Source organism: Xyrauchen texanus, chromosome 18, assembly GCF_025860055.1.
Source record: "Xyrauchen texanus isolate HMW12.3.18 chromosome 18, RBS_HiC_50CHRs, whole genome shotgun sequence".
Classification (NCBI taxonomy): Eukaryota; Metazoa; Chordata; class Actinopteri; order Cypriniformes; family Catostomidae; genus Xyrauchen; species Xyrauchen texanus.
Genome location: NC_068293.1, coordinates 36,506,394 through 36,526,687, shown reverse-complemented (window position 1 = coordinate 36,526,687; position 20,294 = coordinate 36,506,394). Strand labels below are relative to the sequence as shown.

The window sequence follows — 20,294 nt, the reverse complement described above, 5'->3', positions numbered from 1 at the left end:
TCTTGAGAATAACTGAAGTTAGTTGTTTATGTTATTTACGTCTTATATTGTAAGCATTTACTAGTTTATATTAATGTAAAAAGGGGGGGGGGATGTCATGTACAGTATATTGTGTATATGCTTATGTTGCAGTATTGGAGTGAACACTGTGAGGCGCAAATGCGTTATTGTGTTGATATAGCACAGACAGAAGTAAAGCAGTTCAGTTCAACCACATGTGGTCTTGTCATTATATACATTACAGGGACTTTAATCTTATAAACTTATCTTCTCATAGTGAAGCAAAAGTGTGCAAGCCCCGTAGAGCAACATTGACACTTCACAGGATGTGTAAAAACTTTTGTTGATTGCTCAATTGGAAACATCTTCCTGCACTGGTGTGTTTAGAGGTGTTGCCACATACAGAGAAAAATAAATCATATAGGTGGTGCTTTATTGTATCCCTTTTGCAAAATCCTGAACTTCAACAAGTGTTAAAGGCTGAAATTAATGTTTATATGGAGACCAACTGGTCCTCTGTATCCATTGTGGGCATGGCTTGGGAGGCACTTAAGGCAGTTCGTAGGGGTCGGATCATACAGTATGCATCATTCACCAAAACATCCAAAGCACAAGAACTTGTAGAGTTGGAAGGGAATATTAAAAGTGCCGAGGCAGAGCTGAAGCGCTGATTGTCGTCTGATGGCCTCAGAGAATTGACCCGATTGAAATACAGATATAATACTATTTTGTCGTGGAAGGTGGAGTTTTGGCTATTCAGGGCAAGACAGTCATACTCGTGGGACAAAGCAGGGAAGCTTTTGGCTAGATACATAAAGCAGAGAGAGTCTTTTTCTACCATTCCCTCAGTGAAATATTTACCTCGGCCATTGAGCAAAAACACTCTCTTGATTCTGAGATAAACTTGGAGGAGCTTGACGAGGTAATAAAGGCCTTACCCACAGGAAAGGCTCCAGGGCCAGATGGTATTGCTGCTGAATTTTTTAGATCTTATGCTACAGAATTCGCTCCACTTTTGTTATAAGTTTATACGGAATCATTAAAGAATGGAAAACATCCCCCAACTTTGACACAAGCCCGGATCAGTCTGATTCTTAACCCTCTATGGTACACAATATGATATCAATGAGGAAAAAAATATTTGTGATGCTTTTCCTGCTTAAAATTGGACACTATAACAATATCAATAAACATTTTCATTATTTTGAAATGTATTTATTTATTAAGTTTGTTGCCTCAAGGCAACATTGTATCACAATAGACAAATTGAAACATTTGTCATTTTCATGCAGAAAAAATATATTTATTGAAACATCAATTTCTTTAAACACTTGAACAAACAGGTTTATCTAGTTTCAGATGTATTAAACATTTCATATTTTATAAAAAGTAACATTTCATATTGAGCTGTTGCTCTCAAGCAACATTGTACCATCGTGGTAAGTAATCATATCATCAATTTATCATTTCAAAACATTACAATCAGTGTTGTTTCAAGATAAAACAATAAAAAAAATCACCATAAGCTTATCCTAATATACACCTTATCCTTACAAGCATGCACATACACACAAAATGTCCTTCCTCACAAATGGTACCTCACCGCTTGTGAAAGTTGATGAAGCAATTCCTCTCAACAGAAAAACACAGATAGGTAGCACATTTTGAGCACTGCACTTTTACAATGTCTGAACATCCTGGGTATTTGCATAACCCTTGTCTGATCAAAGCGAACTAGCGTTGATGGTCGTGGTTCTACAGGGGTTTTTGGATGCTTTTCAGGCTGTTCTTCCTCACTGTGCTGTGATGGTCTCCCCCTTCTCTTCAAGGCCTTCCTCTCCATAGAGAGACATGCTGCAACTTCAGCTTTGAATTTTGCAAGGCTGCACACACCCTTTGGGGGGATGTCACAGTCACTGCTGTCTCTCCGGTAGAGGAGCCAGGCCTCAACAACAGTCAGATCAAACATGTAGAAGACCACTCGGTGATACCACTTTTTGGATTGAATCTTTGTTCTGTAGAACACGGTACCATAGAGGGTTAAAAAGGACAAAGATCCAAGCGTGTGTAATAGTTACCATCCAATTTCCCTGATCCAGCTAGATGTAAAAATGTAGTCCAAAATTCTGGCTAACTGGTTAAGTAAAGTTATGACATCTCTTATACATATAAATCAGGTGGGGTTTATTCGGGGCAGTTAGCTCTTTGGATAACATTAGGTGTTTCCGCAATATCATGTGGTCAGTGGACTCCGGCCGCTGCCATCTCACTTGATGCTGAAAAGGCGTTTGATATGGTAGAATGGGATTATCTTTTTAAGATTTTGGAAATATATGGGTTGGGGAGAACTTTTATTGGATGAATTAAGTTACTTTATAGACACCCGGTAGCAGCGGTACTAACAAATTTATTAATTTCAGATTATTTTACTTTGAACAGGGGCACCCAACAGGGTTGCCCTCTTTGCCACTTATTGTTCTGTCTTGTACTGGAATCATTAGCAGCCACGATAAGAAAGGAGGAGGATTTTCCAGGGGTGACGGCAGGAGGTATGGCGCATAAACTTCTGCTTTACACAGATTATATTTTATTATTAGTCTCCGACCCTACTAGATCTATGTCTTGCCTCCACAGAATTATTAATTCCTTTTCTAAGTTCTCCGGATTTGGCTAAGACAGCATTCTGCCCAGAAACGGCTTTCCAGCTGGGCGCCTTCCAGTGTCCCGAATTTGGGCATTTTATACCCAGCAGTATGATTTAGTTTGGGTTCATTTGACCCCTTAATAAAAAGGTTTTGAGCCATGTGGACAGATGGGCTTCATTACATTTATCTCTGATTGGGAAGGTTAATGTTATTAAAATTAATTGTATTCCAAAATGTAACTACCTGCTACTGTCCCCCTCTCTTATTTCAAGCAATTTGATAGCATAGCAAAGTCCTTCATTTGGAATGTTAAATGACACAGATTACACTTCAGTAAGTTACATAGGCCGATTGACAAATGTGGGCAAGGCCTACGCAAGATTTTGTTTTATTATTATGCATTCAGTCTCAGACATTTGGCTCATTGGTCGCTTCCATCTGAGAGAGCCCCTCCCTGTTTTTGTATTGGACAGGAATTTCTTACCCCTATTTGCAAAGCCTTTCTATCAAACTAATTGGAGAGTATAAGGTACACTTCGCATTTGCTCTAAAGATGGATAAAAGTGTTTAATTCGGATATTTATTTAAATGTCCGAAATAAGCATATGGTGGAACCCTAAATTATGTATTAATAAGTCCCCTTTGTGCTGGTCAGACTGGATTGTGATGGGGGTTACTACACTTGGTGACCTATATGAGAATGAAGTATTGAGATCTTTAGAAGATTTGGTTTAACATTTTGGGATCCCCAGATCTCAATTCTATAGGTATTTACAGCTGTGCCACCTGCTCTGTATTGTTTTTTTTGTTTTGTTTTTGTACTGTATAAATGCACAGCATTTCCTAAAAAATACTGAAATATTTGATTGCCTCATTCTCAGACCATTTGTGTCCCCATGACTTACCATTGTAATTAACAGCTGAATGAAAGATGGATAACAAAATGCGCCGATGGGATAACAAACTGCGCCATTTATTGGATTGCAATTTTGCCTCCTGGGGAAGTCTGAAGTACACTTTAAGTACTACTGAAAAATATGCAAACTAAATGAATACACACATTTAAAAGCTTTTATTGGAACTGCACATTATATAACATTGTCCAATGGTAAAGAATAGATACAAATTAGAATAGATACCATTTCAAATTGGATTTGAAATGGTATCTCTGACTGTACAATGCAGGTTGAGGTCTATTGCAAAATGATTTCTATTAGAATGTATCTTGCTGTGTAAATCCAGTGGTTTGAACATGTTTAATTAAGACAGTGGTATACATTTATAAATATATTTTGATGTGCAGTTATAAATAAGTGCTTCACAAGATGGATGATCTTCTTTTTGCAAACAAATGACTTCACAGAAGCAGAATTTCAGAGTTTTTGTATGTATCCACTTTTGCAGCACACAAATTCACAACAAAATAATTATTAAAATTAATTCTTAGTAACAAAATGCAGGTTTGTTGTAAACATATTTTTACATTTGAATGTAAACAACAAAGATAGTATAGGATTAAAAAGTTTTAACAGGAAATGTCTTCTCTTCTTTAACAGTGAGAATCATGGCTCCGCCTCTGAAAGGTGGTGAATAGAGCTGAAATCCTAATATGGCACAAAGGGAACCTTGGTAAATATTTTGGATATCATCAGTCATGTCCATTGCACATTAGTGTAATATATGTTTGATATACAGTATTTTTAGAACAGAATCATTGTCCTTTAGATTTAAATTAGGTTGCTCAGTGGGGTGAAGTACCTGTGTGTCCAACCTGTGTTCTTGATGTGTTTTAGTACTGCCTTGGGAGTCTTGATCCAGAACTAAGAAATGTGGATAAATCAAGTGTGAGAAATGTATTTCCATGATACAGTATGAACCATATTTGCTGATGTTGCTCAATTTGCTGGCATGTGGTTTATATTTTGTCATTGCAAGAAAAGTAATTGCTTACACTTCTGACACAGGAATCATTCGTCTGCCCATATACTCGTCAGTAGTACGGGGGGTGTGTTTTGGTCTGTCTATTTCCATCTCTTCTGGATCTGAGGAATGCAATAATATTAACCCATAAAAGTCCAGATTTCTCAGGGATATCTATTTTTTGTATTATGTATTTATACTTTTACAAGGATTTGCATCTTTCAAATGAACATATTGTGCAGTTCTTTTGCAAATGTTAAATGCATTTTTATATGTAAATGTGAAATGGCATCTTTGTGACTGGTGGGCACATTTCTCTATATTCCTTTATGGTATAGTGTAGCCAAATGGCAACAATGAATTTTCTTTCACTTTCTCTATCAGAAAAACTACAACATACTGCTTTGTTGGAAATGAAAGGGCAGTCTAATGCTGTTTTTAAGCCTCATGATATTTGATTTTGTCTCAAAAGGGTCACCATTTGTTCTCCACAAATTGCTTTAATAAACAAGTTCATTAGATGGTGTTATTTACTGATTCAACATAGTTTTACAGAAAACATGAATGTTGACATATGGCCACCCTGTACCACAATGGAATTTTACTTCTGCATTTTCTCCTTGGGAATGTTTTATAGATAGTGTCATCACATATATTATTTCAATTATTCACTTATTTTTTCAGACAAAAATAAACATGGCAATCTTTTTTAGAAAGTGTAAGAGTGCAATAGACAACACTACTTCCAATAGACAACAGTGTGGATAAGCTAGGCTTTAGTGACAATACTTGATCATATTGAAGAACACATGATAATGATTCTGAATGATCTAGAATTTTGGTTTGTAGGAGTTTCAAGTGTATTAATGCACCAGTTAATTAAAGAATTCTTCATTTAATTCAAGAAAATATTTATATATTTTTAAGAAATATTTGAGCAAGAACAATGACTTTAGTATTTGAGTCTGTCACATCTTTAGAATTAAATACTTTAGTCATTGTTCTAGCTCCACACAGAGTTGCAATATGGCAAAATGCATGCAGCATGCCTAAGGCATTTGCTTGAAATTTTCTTTAAAAAAATGTTTTAATTATTATTATTATTAGAGCTATTTTATGTAAAACAAAAATAAATAAAAAAGGGGTAAAATAACATTAAACCATTATAACACATTGCAGGGATATCAAAAATCCCATAAAACAAATGCAAAGATTTCTTCACCGGTCACTAAAGTTTTAGGTGAAAATCTCATCCTAAGATTGTCTACTATATGCTTGCTGTAAAAACATCTAAACTCCGCAAAGAAGAAACTTCCTCACTTTCAACTGCTTTTATTTTCAGCAAACTTAACGTGAAAATATTTGTATGAACATAAAAAGATTAAGCTACAGCTAACAACTAAGACATAAACTGAACAAGTTTCACTTACAGAAATGGAATAATGTGTCCCTATACAAAGGAGGGGGGTCAAAATCACAAGTAACAGTCAGTATCTGTTGTGGCCACCAGCTGAATTAAGTGCTGCAGTGCATCTCCTCCTCATGGACTGCACCAGATTTGCCAGTTCTTGCTGTGAGATGTTACCCCACTCTTCCACCAAGACACTTGCAAGTTCTGCTCACTCTCTGAACCAACAGGTCCAAGACGTGCTCAATGGGAATGATATCTGGGCTCTTCGCTGGCCATGGCAGAACACTGACATTCCTGTCTTGCAGGAAGTCATGCACAGAATGAGCAGTATGGCTGGTGGCATTGTCATGCTGGAGGGTCATGTCAGGATGAGCACTACAGGAAGGGTACCACATGAGGGAGGATGATGTTTTCTCTAAAATGCACAGGTTTGAGATTACCTGCAATGACAACAAGCTCAGTCCGATGATGCTGTGACACACCGCCCCAGACCACGACGGACCCTCAACCTCCAAATAAATCCCGCTCCAGATTACAGGCCTTGGTGTAACGCTCATTCCTTCAATGATAAATGCGAGTCCGGCCATCACCCCTGGTGAGACAAAACCAGGACTCGTCAATGAAGAGCACCTTTTGCCAGTCCAGCGAAGGTGGGTTTGTGCCCATAGGCGACGTTGTTGCTGGTGATGTCTGGTAAGGACCTGCCTTAAAACAGGCCTAAAAGCCCTCAGTCCAGCCTCTCTCAACCTATTGCAGACAGTCTGAGCACTGATGGAGGGATTGTTCATTCCTGGTGTAACTTGGGCAGTAGTTGTTGCCATAACTGTATCCGTTATATTCGGAAGTACCGATCCTGTGCAGGTGTTGTTACAAGTGGTCTGTGCGAGGACAATCAGCTGTCCTTCCTGTCTCCCTGTAGTGCTGTCTTAGGCGTCTCACAGTACGGACATTGCAATTTATTGCCTTGGCCACATCTGCAGTCCTCATGCGTCATGCCTCAAAGGCACGTTCACGCAGTTGAGTAGGGACCATGGGCATCTTTCTTTTGGTGTTTTTCAGAGTCAGTAGAAAGGTCACTTTAGTGTCCTAAGTTTTATAACTGTGACCTCAATTGCCTACCATCCATAAGCTGTTAGTGTCATAATGACTGGAAAACATTCTTTAAACACTTTGCAATAAAGATCTGTAAAGTTATTTGTATTTGTAAAAAAAATTATTTCAAATACAGTGTCCTGAAAAAGGGAAGTTTCTTTTTTTGCTGAGTTTATGTTCATCAAAACATATTTACACATGGATAGGTCCCAACTCCCAGCAGGCTTAAATGTTTTACCTTCTCAATTGTTCTGATTGTACTTCAACATTCACAATCCATACAAACAGGATATCCAACATATAAGAAAATATTAGAATCACAGAAGAGAAATGTGCCAGCTATAGGGTGCACTGAAATTGCAATGTGATACATTGTATTACACTGCATAATTCATTTTTGTGGCACTCATAAGATATACATCATACTCTTTTGGAGCAGGATGTAGACCTACTTCTAGAATTATTGTTTCAGTTATATACTTAAATCTTATCCTTTGTTTATTTGTTTGTTTGTTTACTTGCAAGTCAGTTCAAGCGATTGAATCAACTGTCAGATCAACAATCATATAAAAGGGATCTACTGTGTGTATAAACATAATTGTAAAGGAGTATCTACCATCAGAGGGGCTGGTATAGTAACGACCAAAGGCGACGTCCCTTGGGATGTCTGGATAAAGATAGATGAGGGGGTTCACTGGAACCTTCTCTGCAGAGGTGAGGTGATAGTCACGGATGATGTTCGGTAAAGAGATGGTCACCAGATCTGACCTGGTGTAGGGCTTCACCGAATGCATCTTAGGTTTACCTGTATTTCACGCACATTATGATACTCTCGTAAGGAATACAGCAAGATACTGTTTTTGTGTTTCTTTTCATCTAGCATTCCAATTCAAACCAACACGCACCATTCTGTGAGTGCTCCACCCATGTGATGGTGATTCCTCCATCTCGACAGGTTTCACTGAAGCGCAGAAGGAAAGTGCCTGGGAGTTTGTCTTTTAGCAAAGCCTTTTCTTGCTCTTTACTCAAAAAACCCATAATGTACCTGAATATGAGTGAGAACGAGAGTGAAAACCTTGATTTATGTCCCATTTGATATAAAATGTTTAACTAATGCCAGTGTTATTAATTTTGTGGCAACACTGTACATCTCTACACAGCTTCAGAGAACAAGAATGAACAAGAAGTCTTGTTTGACCTTAAAGTCAACATGAAATGTCAACATTTTAAAAAGACTGCATTGCCTTCTGCAACATTAGCCTAAAATAATGCCCAAGTAGTTATTTGGCTATTGGTTAATATTAACCAATTTAGGTCTAGGAAATGTCAACCAAAAACAGAGCAAGTTATTAAGTTTTGAGAGACTTTTTTTCATTGTAATAGTGTGCATTGTTAAAAAATCTTACAATAAGATCAATAGGGTCATGTTGACATAAAAGTTGGAATTGGCTCATTTAAAATCAGTTAAATGTATTTTTATTTATTATTATTTATTTTTAGTATTTCTAGGAAACTTTACAGAATTATCGGTACAATGAACAAACAACAGCTGATCTACACATCTAAAATGATAACAGATTCTAATATAGCAGACAGATCATTATTTGTTCCTGTGTCTGCAACTAAGTATTACTTACCCATCGTTCCAGATGTTAAGCAAGTGTCTTTTAATAAGGTCCAAAATGCCATCTATCCACTGCCAGAAAGGTACACCCCTCTCATTAGGCGACATCTAAGTGAAAACACATTAATTTGATGAGCTCAGGCTAAAGGATATGCAATAGCCTTGCTGTACCTTGTCTTTTATCAAGTTACCATATTTCACATCTCACAGCATCACAGCGTTGAGTAGTGAGGGCCCGACTGTTTTGCCAAACTTAGGGCCTATTATAGTCATGTCTGCTCTTTGTGGTTTGGTTTCAACCAGTTAATTATGTGATGACAGCAAAAACGAACAGAAGTGTTTGCTAAAGAAAGCGAAAGCAACTTTCCTGTTTTTGTTTCGGTCATTTCTATAAACCCACCTTGCAAAATGTATTCCAAAAGATGAGTCCCTCAGGGTCACTTTGGGCTTCACAACCTGAAAAGAGATGCGAGTTCCAAAACAACATTTTCAAATGGTGCAATGCGTTTAACTATGAACATTTACTCTAAACTGTTTCTAGCGGTGATATACAGTAGGAAGAAAAGCTTACCAAGAAGTTTGTTGGCCAGCATTCTGAGCTGCTCAGAGTTCAGCACTCGTTTGGTGACAGAAGAAAATTGATAACTGATAACCTTTGATAGCAGCCCCCATTTCACTGGTGGTGGATTCAAGAAGAATTCCAGATTCTGAGAATGAGACAACGAGAGGGGAAAAAAGGCAACATAAATTGGGAAGAAAATTTTTTTTCTGGATACAACAATGATGAAAAACAGCCTTACTTGGGGTTCACTGCAAAGCATGTTGTACCACAGGATGGATGCCCAAGCAGTAGGTAATTGATTCACATGAGAGATCACCACAATAGGCAGTGATGTGATCTGTTTTAACACAATAAAATGTTAATAGTGAAACGTAGTTAAATGCAATAGATCTCAGGGTTCTGCTTTATTCAGAATTTGATTAAGGATGCCTTTTAAATTCCAATCAAATATTTACATTTGAATTGAGTTAGCAAACAGAATGCAGAATTGTCATTTGAATATATGGAAGTACCATTTAAATGTAATTAAATTCAAAGAACTTTATGTAACTATGTGGCCTAAGCTGATAGGTCTTTGAACTTTTTATCTGTTAACCAATCTGATCACTTACATGCAAAATGTTAACCAAATCGTCTCCCCTGGTGTATGATCTTTGGTCTTTTGACATGTATTCGGGTAACCAATCAACTTGCATCTCTCTTTGTCTAACATTTAAATTGCCATTTTGCAGTTAAGCCGGTTTCACTGCAGCACGATGCAAGAATTTTTCACTGAAAATGCTATTTGCTCAGGTGATTGCTGGGGCTTTTCTTCTATCAACTATGGTAAGGTCTGCTTTTGGTCATGACATGTAGAAGCGCGTCTTTAACAAGTTCATCTTAGCCAAATCTGGCTAGCACGCATTGCTATTAATAGTTATTAGATTATATAAATACACACATAGCTAGTCTAAGTCACTAGTTAAATAAGCTCTGGGCTTTTTCTGGTTCAGATACACATTATGAATTAGGTCACTAGCTGTTTAAGATTTTCAACAAGGAGGCCGGGGCACACATCGAAATGTAGTTAATTAACGTTGTGCCATTTGGCCAGTTGCCAAGGTACACCTAGCTAGAATACACTCAGTGCACATGGCTCTTCAGAGCAGCAGCAGTACATAAGTCTTGGTGATAGATATTTTTGGGATTGTTTGTAATGACTATTTGTGCAGCAGCATGTCATACATGCTTGATGTAGTCAGTTTATCATTTTGTCTAATTGTTTAGCTGCATCAGCATGTCCATATGCTAACTCAATATGTATATGTTTTTTTCTAAGAACAGCAAGTCTCTGCATTTGCTCTGCAGCAGCACCAGCAGAGTAGCATATCTAGTCCACCAAGATCAAAATCCTACAAATATGAAATACACACATTAACATGCTAAATCTTTCCGAAAGTTGTCATGACTGAACTGCTGTAATTGTAGTTTGTAATAATGCATTTTATTTTGCAGTATGAAGATAACATGCAGAGTGTATTAACTAAATGTATTAACTTTGGGTTTATGGACAAAAGTTAGGTTATTCCACTAAGTTCACTCCTCTAGATGGCAGCAATTTTCCTCTGTTACTTCACATATCAATTTAGCCAAACTGCATGAAGCAGGTTTAAAAGGAACAATTAAGAAGTTAACTCTTGTTGAACCAACACAATTTGTTGAATTTCTTTCAATTCCAAGTCAGTAAATTCCTCTTCCTGTCATTTCAAATTCCAATTCAACATCCTGTGGGGCATGGCCAATTCAATTCAAATTCTAACACATGGATTGAAATTCAGAATTTTGGTCAACCCTGATTAGTTTGGTTCCACTTTAAGAAATTCTATATTTTAGATTTCTCTACAAAATTAGTCACTTTACCGATAAATCAATAGATAGTTCCTGCTGAACAAACTGAGTTTCAAAGCTAATTAAGTGCAACTCTTCAGAAATTATGAGGGGAGTCTGTAATAAAAGAAAACAAAATTACTAACAACAAACAATTCCTTAAGGATTTCATCATTTTATGTGACTGTTAATTTTTTTTATCCCTACCTCATTGGTTCTCTTGCTAATTTTCTTCTCTTTTAATTGCTGTGGAAATCAGAGGGAAAGAAGTAACATTAAATTGACAATTAGACATTATCATGTATTTATTATGTGCTGTCATTTCTGTGCCTTATCTGTTTTGTCCTGCATTTTTCACGTCATACCAAATGACGGAATTCTGCTGCTAGGCATCCACTGGATTCCTCTAAGTTCATCATTTTAGAAGCCGTCCCTAAAATGGTGAATATCCTGGTTCTAGGACATTACACAACAGACAACTGCATCACTTGATGGACGGTGACATGTATAAAAATGTTAAAGGCTCTACAGTATGTAATTCAAAACATGATATTGTTGTAATGAATAATGCCTTTGTGCTTAGTTTCTATGTGAAATGTTACACACCCTTTCAATGTGTCCCTCTCTGTTAAATCTCTACAAGAGAAAAAATTCATATTAATACATATATAGTATGTAGTATATATGGACACACATACTGAGAGTCGATAGGTAGGTAGGTCTTTTTACTTACTTGTCAATGGAGACTTTTACTTTGAGTTGACAGTTCAATTCAGACAGTTTGACTAGTGATCTACAAAATGATAGAAAATAAATGAAATGGGTTTTACCTGAAAAAATATTAAAAGACATTTTAATTATGAATTAGAGGTGTAGAATTAATTAGTATTTATCACTGCAGGATGTATTGCTGTTATCTGTGTACCACTTAGCAACACATCCAACAGCACTCGCCTCTTAGACAGCAAAGACTGATATCGTAGAGTTACAGAGTCTACAAAGGCGCTAAACCTCAAATAAAAATAAAAAAATGGAGCAGTTTTCCTCTGAGCGACACTGCATTATAGTGTCTGAAAAACTTAATGATGGAAACGTCAAAGGAACCTACCTGATCTTAACTGTAAATTGCACTCCCGTTTTTATTACCAAGGGTCTCTGTGGGTGTGTGGGCATGCACGGCTGTCTCTCCACCACAAGGGAACTGAAAGACACCACAACCGCATTCATCCTGTTAAAGTCTATGAAACATCAAAAGTGACGTATACCACAAATTATAATCAAAGTCCCGATGTGAACTTTTAAACCCAAAAATGCTCCCACTCTAATCAAGATTGCCAGAAACTTACCAACCCTTTTTCTTTATTCAACTTGGGCTTTGAATATAAAGCCAAAATGTAAAGGAGGGAATGATATAATGTTATATAGTGAGTGTTATATCTCACTTTAATATGAAGTTTTTGAAGAGAGAAAGGGCCTGTTCATCCAGCTGACTCTTGCCAAGAGTTAGTGGGTCATTGTCGTAGGTGAATTTTTGCACCAGTTCTTGCACTTTCTTCAGCTGCTGACGGATCTGCTGCAAACATTCTGCCACCACAGTGAACCTGTAGCACAATTCAGGCATTACCTGATTAATATAGTACATTAGCTGTGCCAATTCCCACATACACATCAACTCCATCAGTTATCTCTTTTTCTGTGTTAAAATACTTAACACACTTCTCCTATCCTAGCTTAATATGCAGAGACAGACAATAATAAGTAAGGGCCAAATGTTGACGGGGTGAATTGGGTGGAGGATACCGTGAATGAGGCCCCTCATGGGAGCTGGCGGCCCCCCAGCAGCCACGGGCCCCATGGCTAATTGGTTTATATTAGCCGGTTGTTAATATATCCCTGTAATAAAGTTTGGTTCGAGGGACCCCTCCATACTGACACGACAACATAGACCCAACCAATGGCGGAACTATCAGTTTGTTAGGTCAATGGCAGATGGAGGGGGTAATTAAGAAAACTGTTTGAAAACAAAGTAAATTTTTGCAATTCCGTTCGGTGGTGCTAGTAGCACAGAAATTACACACTTTAGCTTTAAAGGAGTAACAACTGCATTCTAGAAGTTCACACACTTAAGAGCTTTATGACAGTTCTGGGTTCAGTAGGTATAAACAGCACTCCCTTGAGGTACTCACCATCTCTGCAGTTGGTCCAGGCAAGCGTTGGGCGGTCCTCCAATTAAAGCCATTTGTTGCCGTTGTTTCCACTCAGGTACTTCATCTGATATGAGTGTGTGCTGGATCTGCTCTGCTAGAGTCAGTACATTAGCTATTTCTTTTATCACCACCTACACACATATACAGCGGCCTCAAAAGGTATTTCGAAACTTTAGCCACTCTTAAAACTGCAGGAGTGTTATCATGTTAGATAAAAACAAAATAACTAAGTGGTATTTATTTTATAGAAAGAAAACACAAGCACAGTTTTCAAGCAATGCATTCACAAAAGATGTGTTAAGTTTGAAATGATAAAACAATAGCTATACTAAGAACAATATTGGCACTTTCTCATTGTCAAATGTTCAAAGTGTGTGTAGAACCCGTGACTACTATCCTAGTGTAACCAGTCCTTCTCAGTCAGCTCAGAGGATTTGAACTAGCATCAGCTGGCATGGGACAGGAGATTTCATTTGATATAGAACTTGTCTATTTGAGTGCAATTTGAAAAAAAATGTATATTCATATACTTCATAAATCCATCCACTCTATATGTAATATTTAACTATAAGGAATGTTGCTGAAGAGATATACATGCCAAACAAGAAAACTGTGCACCACATATAGCTATGAGCAAGTGTATTTTATCATGACCTACATATACATATATATATATATATATATATATATATATATATACATACAATCAACATTTCAATTTGAGATTTCAATTTGGGATTGAGATCTGGGGATCCTAAAATGTTGAACCAAATTTTCAAACGATCTCAACACTCCTATCTCATATAGGTCACCGAGTGTACAGTAGTAACCCCACCCCACAATCCCCTCTGACCAGCAGAAAGGGGACTTACAATACTCAAACTTGGGTTCTGCCATATGCTCAAGCCAACATTTAAATAAATGTCTGATTTAAACATTCTGGACACTTTTGTCCATACGGAGTGCAACTTAACTTCTCTGATTAGTTTGATAGAGAGGCTTTGCAATGGTGAAATAGAGGCAAGAACTTCCTGTTTAATACCAAACCATGGAGGGGCTCTCTCAGGTTGAAGTGACCAACGAGCCAAATGTCTCAGACTGGACGCATAGTAATAAAACAAAATCTTGGGTAGGCCTAGCCCACCTTTGTCAATCGGCCTATGTAGTTTATTGAAATGCAATCTGGGACGCTTATCATTCCAAATGAAGGACTTCGCTATGCTGTCAAATTGCTTGAAATAAGAGAGGGGGACATCTACAGGCAGAGACAGTAGCAGGTAGTTACATTTTGCAATACAATTCATTTTAATAACATTAACCTTCCCAAATGATCAATAAAAACGATGATAAAAATATTTTATTAAAGGGTCAAAATTAACACAAATTAAATCAGACAAATTTGCTGGGAATAAAATCCCCAAATACTAAATGCCCTGTTTGGGCCACTGGCAGGAGCCTGGCTGGAAAACAGTTACTGGACGGTACGCTGCCAGAGCCAAAGCTTCAGATTTAGACCAATTGACTTTGTATCCTGAGAACTTGGAAAATAAATTAATAATTCTGTGGAAGCAAGGCATAGATCTAGTAGGGTCAGAGACAAATAATAAAATATAATCTGCATAAAGCAGAAGCTTATGCGCCATGCCTCCTGCCGTCACCCCTGGAAAAATCAACCTTCTTTCTTATCGTGGCTGCTAATGGTTCCAGGGCAAGACAGAATAATAATGAGAAAAGAGGGCAACCCTGCCGGGTGTCTCTATCCAGATAAGAAAATCTGAATTTAATCAATTGTTTGTACCGCTGCTACAGAGTGTCTGTAAAGTAACTTAATCCAACCAATAAATGTACTCCCGAACCCATACATTTCCAAAATCTTAAAAAGATAATCCCATTCTACCACATCAAACGCCTTTTCAGCATCAAGTGAGATGGCATCGACCAGAGTCCACTGACCACATGATATTGAGGAAACGCCTAATGTTATCAGAAGAGCTATAGCCCAAATAAACCCCACCTGATTTATATGTATTAGAGATGTCATAACTTTACATAATCTGTTAGCCAAAGGTTTTGACCTACCTCTCTTTTTATATTCAGACCAATAAACAATTGTCTAATAACCATTTCCTCCTGCTGGATCTCTTTAGTTATCTTGGCATTCATTTCAACCTCCACTGAAAATATAACAAAACATTCATGGCAGTTTTTTCATTTATATGTATTTATTTTTATCCAGGATTGTTATACACTCTCATTTGTAATTGATTGCATAGAACTCATCTGTACATTTTTAAATGCAATGCAAATTACTGTGATTGTCACCCCAACACTTTAGATCAACAAATGAGACTATGCTACATCATGCGACCCAGCTAGAACATGGTAATGCTAATACAGACTTACAAAATGCCCCAGATAACCATAATTCACCCTAATACACTTTCCTTACAGTAAAGAATTGCAGAATACTTACCTCGACTCTGCAAGGTCTTTCTCTTAAAGTCATACTCATCTTGCACATCCTCCAGGATCTGAATGTCATTTTCTGTTTGCTGAAAGAAAATACAAATTGCGGTCAGTTAAAACAAAATGTAAGTTAAAGATCTGTCTTGGCCTAATTCAAGGTAAAAAAAGGAAATTCTGTTTGGTTGTTTAAAGCAGATCCAAAAGAGCACATCAGATCCATATGATAACAGTAACACTGTGTAACACAATGTTTGATCCTGGGCAGTAAGTGTTATTTCCTAATTGTTTATTACTCAAAAGTAGAAAAAAATGGCTATTATTCCCCACAATCTTTGCTTTTGTGACCAGGTCAGTGATATTTTGTAATGTACCTATTTCCAATGAGAAAACGGGCACATATAGTCCCAAAAAACTTTCACATGTAGTCCGAAAAAAACAACATATGAATCCAAATGAACATGTATTTATACTAAAGTAATACAAAAATGACTGCAAAAGATATAGAAGTGAGTACTTTTTTTTTTATTTACGTTTGTACTGTAAATCACTTTCACGAATCAGCCCCCAAATGTAGTCTCCCATCATGTTCTCGTTATACTGTCAATTCAAAGTCCAGTATATCCTGATGGAAGTGCCCGCCTTGCTCCGCCGCGTACACTCCCATGATCTCCTTGAATTTATTTCGGACTTTATGTGAACGAATAGACACAAATTCGCCTGTTTTCTCATTGTAAATAGGTACATTTCAAAATATCACTGTCCTTGTCACAAAAGCAAAGTTTGTGGGGAATAATAGCCAAGTTCTATAGTTATACTTCCTACTTACAATTAGGAAATAACACTTACAACCCAGGATTTTTTTTTTTATTGTTACACAGTGTAATTAAGGAAAAGCAGTATAGTGATATCAAAATCAATATGCAACTCAAATTTTGAAAGTGAAGGTGATCCTGAAAATCTATTGTTCAGGCAACTATAACATTATTTCCTTTTTTTTTTTGGTTACAGCTCTTATGCAGGATTCTATTCCTGTATGTAGAAAATAAGTAGGTGAAATGTCTAGAGAAACTATTGCTAACCTCTTTTCTCTCGAACCTAAAACTGTATTATTCATTAAGATGGTTTACCTGCACGCTCTTCTTCAAATTGTTGACCTTATTGTCCAAGTCATTGTGTTGTTCCATCATAATACCCCCCTGTGAGGAGTTAGATTGACCCTGAACACAAAATCAGGTGTGTAAATAACGTAGACTAATGAAAACAAAAGCACTTAGTAAAAGTCTGTTTTAAATGCCAGCAGGATGCGTCAATGTGACTCAATAAGGAATGTCTTACTTGAGTATTAACTGCAATTTCCAGTATTTTTCTCTCTTCGTTCAGAGTGTTGGATATGATCATAGCCATGTGAACAGGATCTTCCTGGAAGTGCTCCTAATGGGAGACGGATATTTTTTGGAGTCAGAATTTATCTTGGAATTAATAATGTTAGAAAAACAGTGCAGGGAGAAATTGTGCACCTGTACGCTGCGCTTGATTTTGCGTATATTATGTTGCAACAGGAAGTTGTTTCCCAGGCTGAAACGGCTGTACTGCTCATCTAGTTCATTTAGGAGCTCATGGAAGCGCAGGGTTGCCAAGGACTCATTACTTGCAACCGATTCCCTGCAACCAACAACTGGGTGTCAAAGAAATTAGGATTTAAAGCGCTGATGCAGAAATTCTTATAGAAAAGAATAGAAAATATGTTATGTTTATGACTGTATTTATTTCTTTTAAAATATAAGTGATGCAGAAATTATATTACATTTTAAAATAAATGATTCAATTCTCATCCAAAAGGGGGTAAAAGGTTAATGCAGATCAAATCTCACCAGTCATGACCCTCAATCCATTGACTGAGATACTGACGAATTTCCATAGGGAAAAAGTCATTGTAAAGCTGGTCCACTTGCTCTAAATACCAAGAGTCCAGCAGCTGCAGCTGTTGCCACAGTGTCATCTAGTTAGCAGAAACATGCAATCCGTTATTTCACATGAGCCTTTAATGACAACTTCCTGTCTGTGTTGACATATCTCACTCAGTATTGTATTTTGTGCTTACCAGGCAATGAGTTAGAATAAATAAAATAAACTAAATAAAAATGCAATAGCAATATAAAAGGTTAATAAACATAAAAAATAAACTATTATTATAATTATTGTAAATCTGTGCTGACCTATTAAAATAATGGCAAATTGGTTCAAGATGTTTGATTATCCTAAAACATCCTATTCATATAAATTGATACTATTCAGTCAGATAATTAGTCGTATTGAAATTGTCTATGGCAGATCAAGACATAACAGGGCAAGTGGCGCGTGCAGCATATGGCCGTACACTCTGTGAGCGCACCGAATGACCTGAGAAATATTTACTCCAAGGTAATTGCATCCAAAATTTCTAATCTCATTGGTTGGATCTTTTGTAACTTATTATCAAGGATTGGTCAGTTTACATGTCAATTTGCAGGCTACTTCTTGTCTGATTGGGCGGTTATTGTCAAGGGTGAATGAAGAAACTGTTTGACGCTCACTGAGAAGAATTTTTAGTACGCGCATGAAAACTCGGTGATTAGTAAACGGTTATAAAAACATTTGGGGCTTTTGCTGAAAGATCCGGGGCTTAAGCCCGGTAAACCAACCCCTAGCGCCGCGCTTGCTCGAGACACCAGGGGCTGGTTGCACCAGCTATACCTATATGTTACAACTTAGCCTAGTTGTAGAGTAACTGGGCACTAAGTCAAAATGTACACACTACTAAATATTTGAGCGTTGCCCCTTTAAATTTAGGTATAGGCTAACCGGTATAAACTAAATATTTACGGAAGCCTCCGACGACCAGAAGTAATGGATAAAGGGCTGAAGCCTGTCAAACAAAACATGAGCTCATTGATATCTTTAAACGAGTCTGCGTTTTTATTCCATTTATCATATATAAATGCCAATATCATCATATATGTATGCACTTACTTCTTCAGCATGATCATATTATGAGACTACGCATTAGGCTACTTTACGGAGAGTTTACGACCGACTGGTTAAGTCTTGCCTAAAGCTTTAGATAATCTTATCATAATTATAGCCAAATTGCATATCCATAAATCAAAACGTATCAGCGTAAAACCCAACTTTATGGTTTTGTTAAGTGAAATCAAGATGTACATTGACAATGTTAGAGACTCTTTCAACAAGAAAGCATTAAAAATGGAGTATTTGAGAGCTGTACAAAATATTTATTTAAATATTCTTATGGCAATTTTATGTTTTCTTTCATTCTTGGCTTTTTCTTTTCAGTTGTTTACTTATTTTGTGTTATTGTCTCCCTTTCTATATATTTCTGTTGTCAAATGCATATCTTATTTATATAATACTAAAAAAATATATAGTTAGGAGCCGTTCACACCGAACGTGTTTTTGCACACCACAGTTCTGTTTTCTTATTGTTTTAACACTTGCTGGACGAATGTCTTTGACATCTACACCGCGTCTCGCTTTTTCTTCAGCGTCTCGCGCTGGACTGCTCTGTTTCATTCTTTGCGCTGCGTCTAGATAGTTTTTAGCACAGTTGTCACGAAGATTAAAAAAATCTGAAGTTCTGGCTGCATAGAGGGAACTGTTGCATTGTTTCATATTGTTCCAGATTGTTCTGCACCAATTGTAAACGGTAAGTCAGTAACACCCACCACACGGTATAGGGTTCGGGTCGGGTTTCACTTAAGGCCCGTGCACACCTCTTGGCAGATTTTTGTGCGTAGGCCTACCCTCAGATTAAATCCTGCAGGCGCCCATCCCGTCAACACTAAGCATGCCTAAATTAAATTATTTCCGTGTCATTAATACCATATTTGACATACACATTATTTTCAACTGTAGGCCCTAAATGTCTTGAAATATATGTCATTTCATTACAAACATATAGCAAACTGCATTAAATAGCATTCTTGTTCTGTTTATTCCTTAGCTTTTAACATGAGCAAACACCATAAGATAATATTACATTTGATCAGACATTTACGTTATAATGACTAAATCTTTCAATTGTCAGTGCCAACAATCCTGTTGTGAATTTCTATTGGAAATTAGAGTTCTAAAACTACCAGCATAACAGAAAATTACCTTTCACAAAAGAAGAGGACTCAAGACACAAAAGTATTTCTCAGGCTGAGGAGGAAAGCTAAGCACAGACTAAACTGTCTCTTCTCCAACTTCAGACTTTTATTCTCCCAAATGACCCCAAAATTGTAAAACATGACCTATTGACGCGGGTTACAGCCCACTTTGGCATTCTGAGCCAATCGAAACTATGTATTTATAATATTTAAGTAGCTCGCAGATGACAGCTAATCATCTCTGGGTGCGTGTTTAAAACCACGCCCATTTTTGAACGGCTGTTCTGGGTAAATGCATCCCTCCCTTGACCATTGTCACAATGATTTCAGAAGTGCAACTGATGAAAAAACAG

At 37.1% G+C, this 20,294-nt stretch overlaps 1 protein-coding gene across 3 annotated transcripts; it reads right to left on the bottom strand.

Annotated features, from left to right (window-relative positions):
• Window positions 1-3,656: 3,656 nt before the first annotated feature.
• On the bottom strand, window positions 3,657-20,050 carry stat1b (signal transducer and activator of transcription 1b). Of its 3 annotated transcripts, XM_052147905.1 has the most exons (25): window positions 19,949-20,043; window positions 19,516-19,641; window positions 17,665-17,792; window positions 17,311-17,455; window positions 17,129-17,224; window positions 16,921-17,010; window positions 15,801-15,879; window positions 15,407-15,501; window positions 13,307-13,458; window positions 12,563-12,721; window positions 12,229-12,321; window positions 11,854-11,913; window positions 11,727-11,756; window positions 11,486-11,576; window positions 11,328-11,366; window positions 11,154-11,237; window positions 9,493-9,591; window positions 9,264-9,399; window positions 9,093-9,148; window positions 8,706-8,800; window positions 7,974-8,113; window positions 7,685-7,873; window positions 4,597-4,687; window positions 4,404-4,465; window positions 3,657-4,249 (listed from the first exon to the last, which is right to left on the bottom strand). In XM_052147905.1, exons 3-24 carry the CDS (start codon window positions 17,790-17,792, stop codon window positions 4,435-4,437), a joined length of 2,178 nt encoding a protein of 725 aa, XP_052003865.1. In that variant the 5' UTR covers window positions 19,516-19,641; window positions 19,949-20,043; the 3' UTR covers window positions 3,657-4,249; window positions 4,404-4,434. The 3 variants fall into 3 exon arrangements, with proteins under 3 accessions (XP_052003865.1, XP_052003866.1, XP_052003864.1); XM_052147904.1 differs by lacking the exon at window positions 19,516-19,641 and having other exon boundaries at window positions 3,658-4,249; window positions 19,949-20,050; XM_052147906.1 differs by lacking the exons at window positions 19,516-19,641; window positions 19,949-20,043 and having other exon boundaries at window positions 17,311-17,468; window positions 17,665-17,791.
• Window positions 20,051-20,294: the final 244 nt, after the last annotated feature.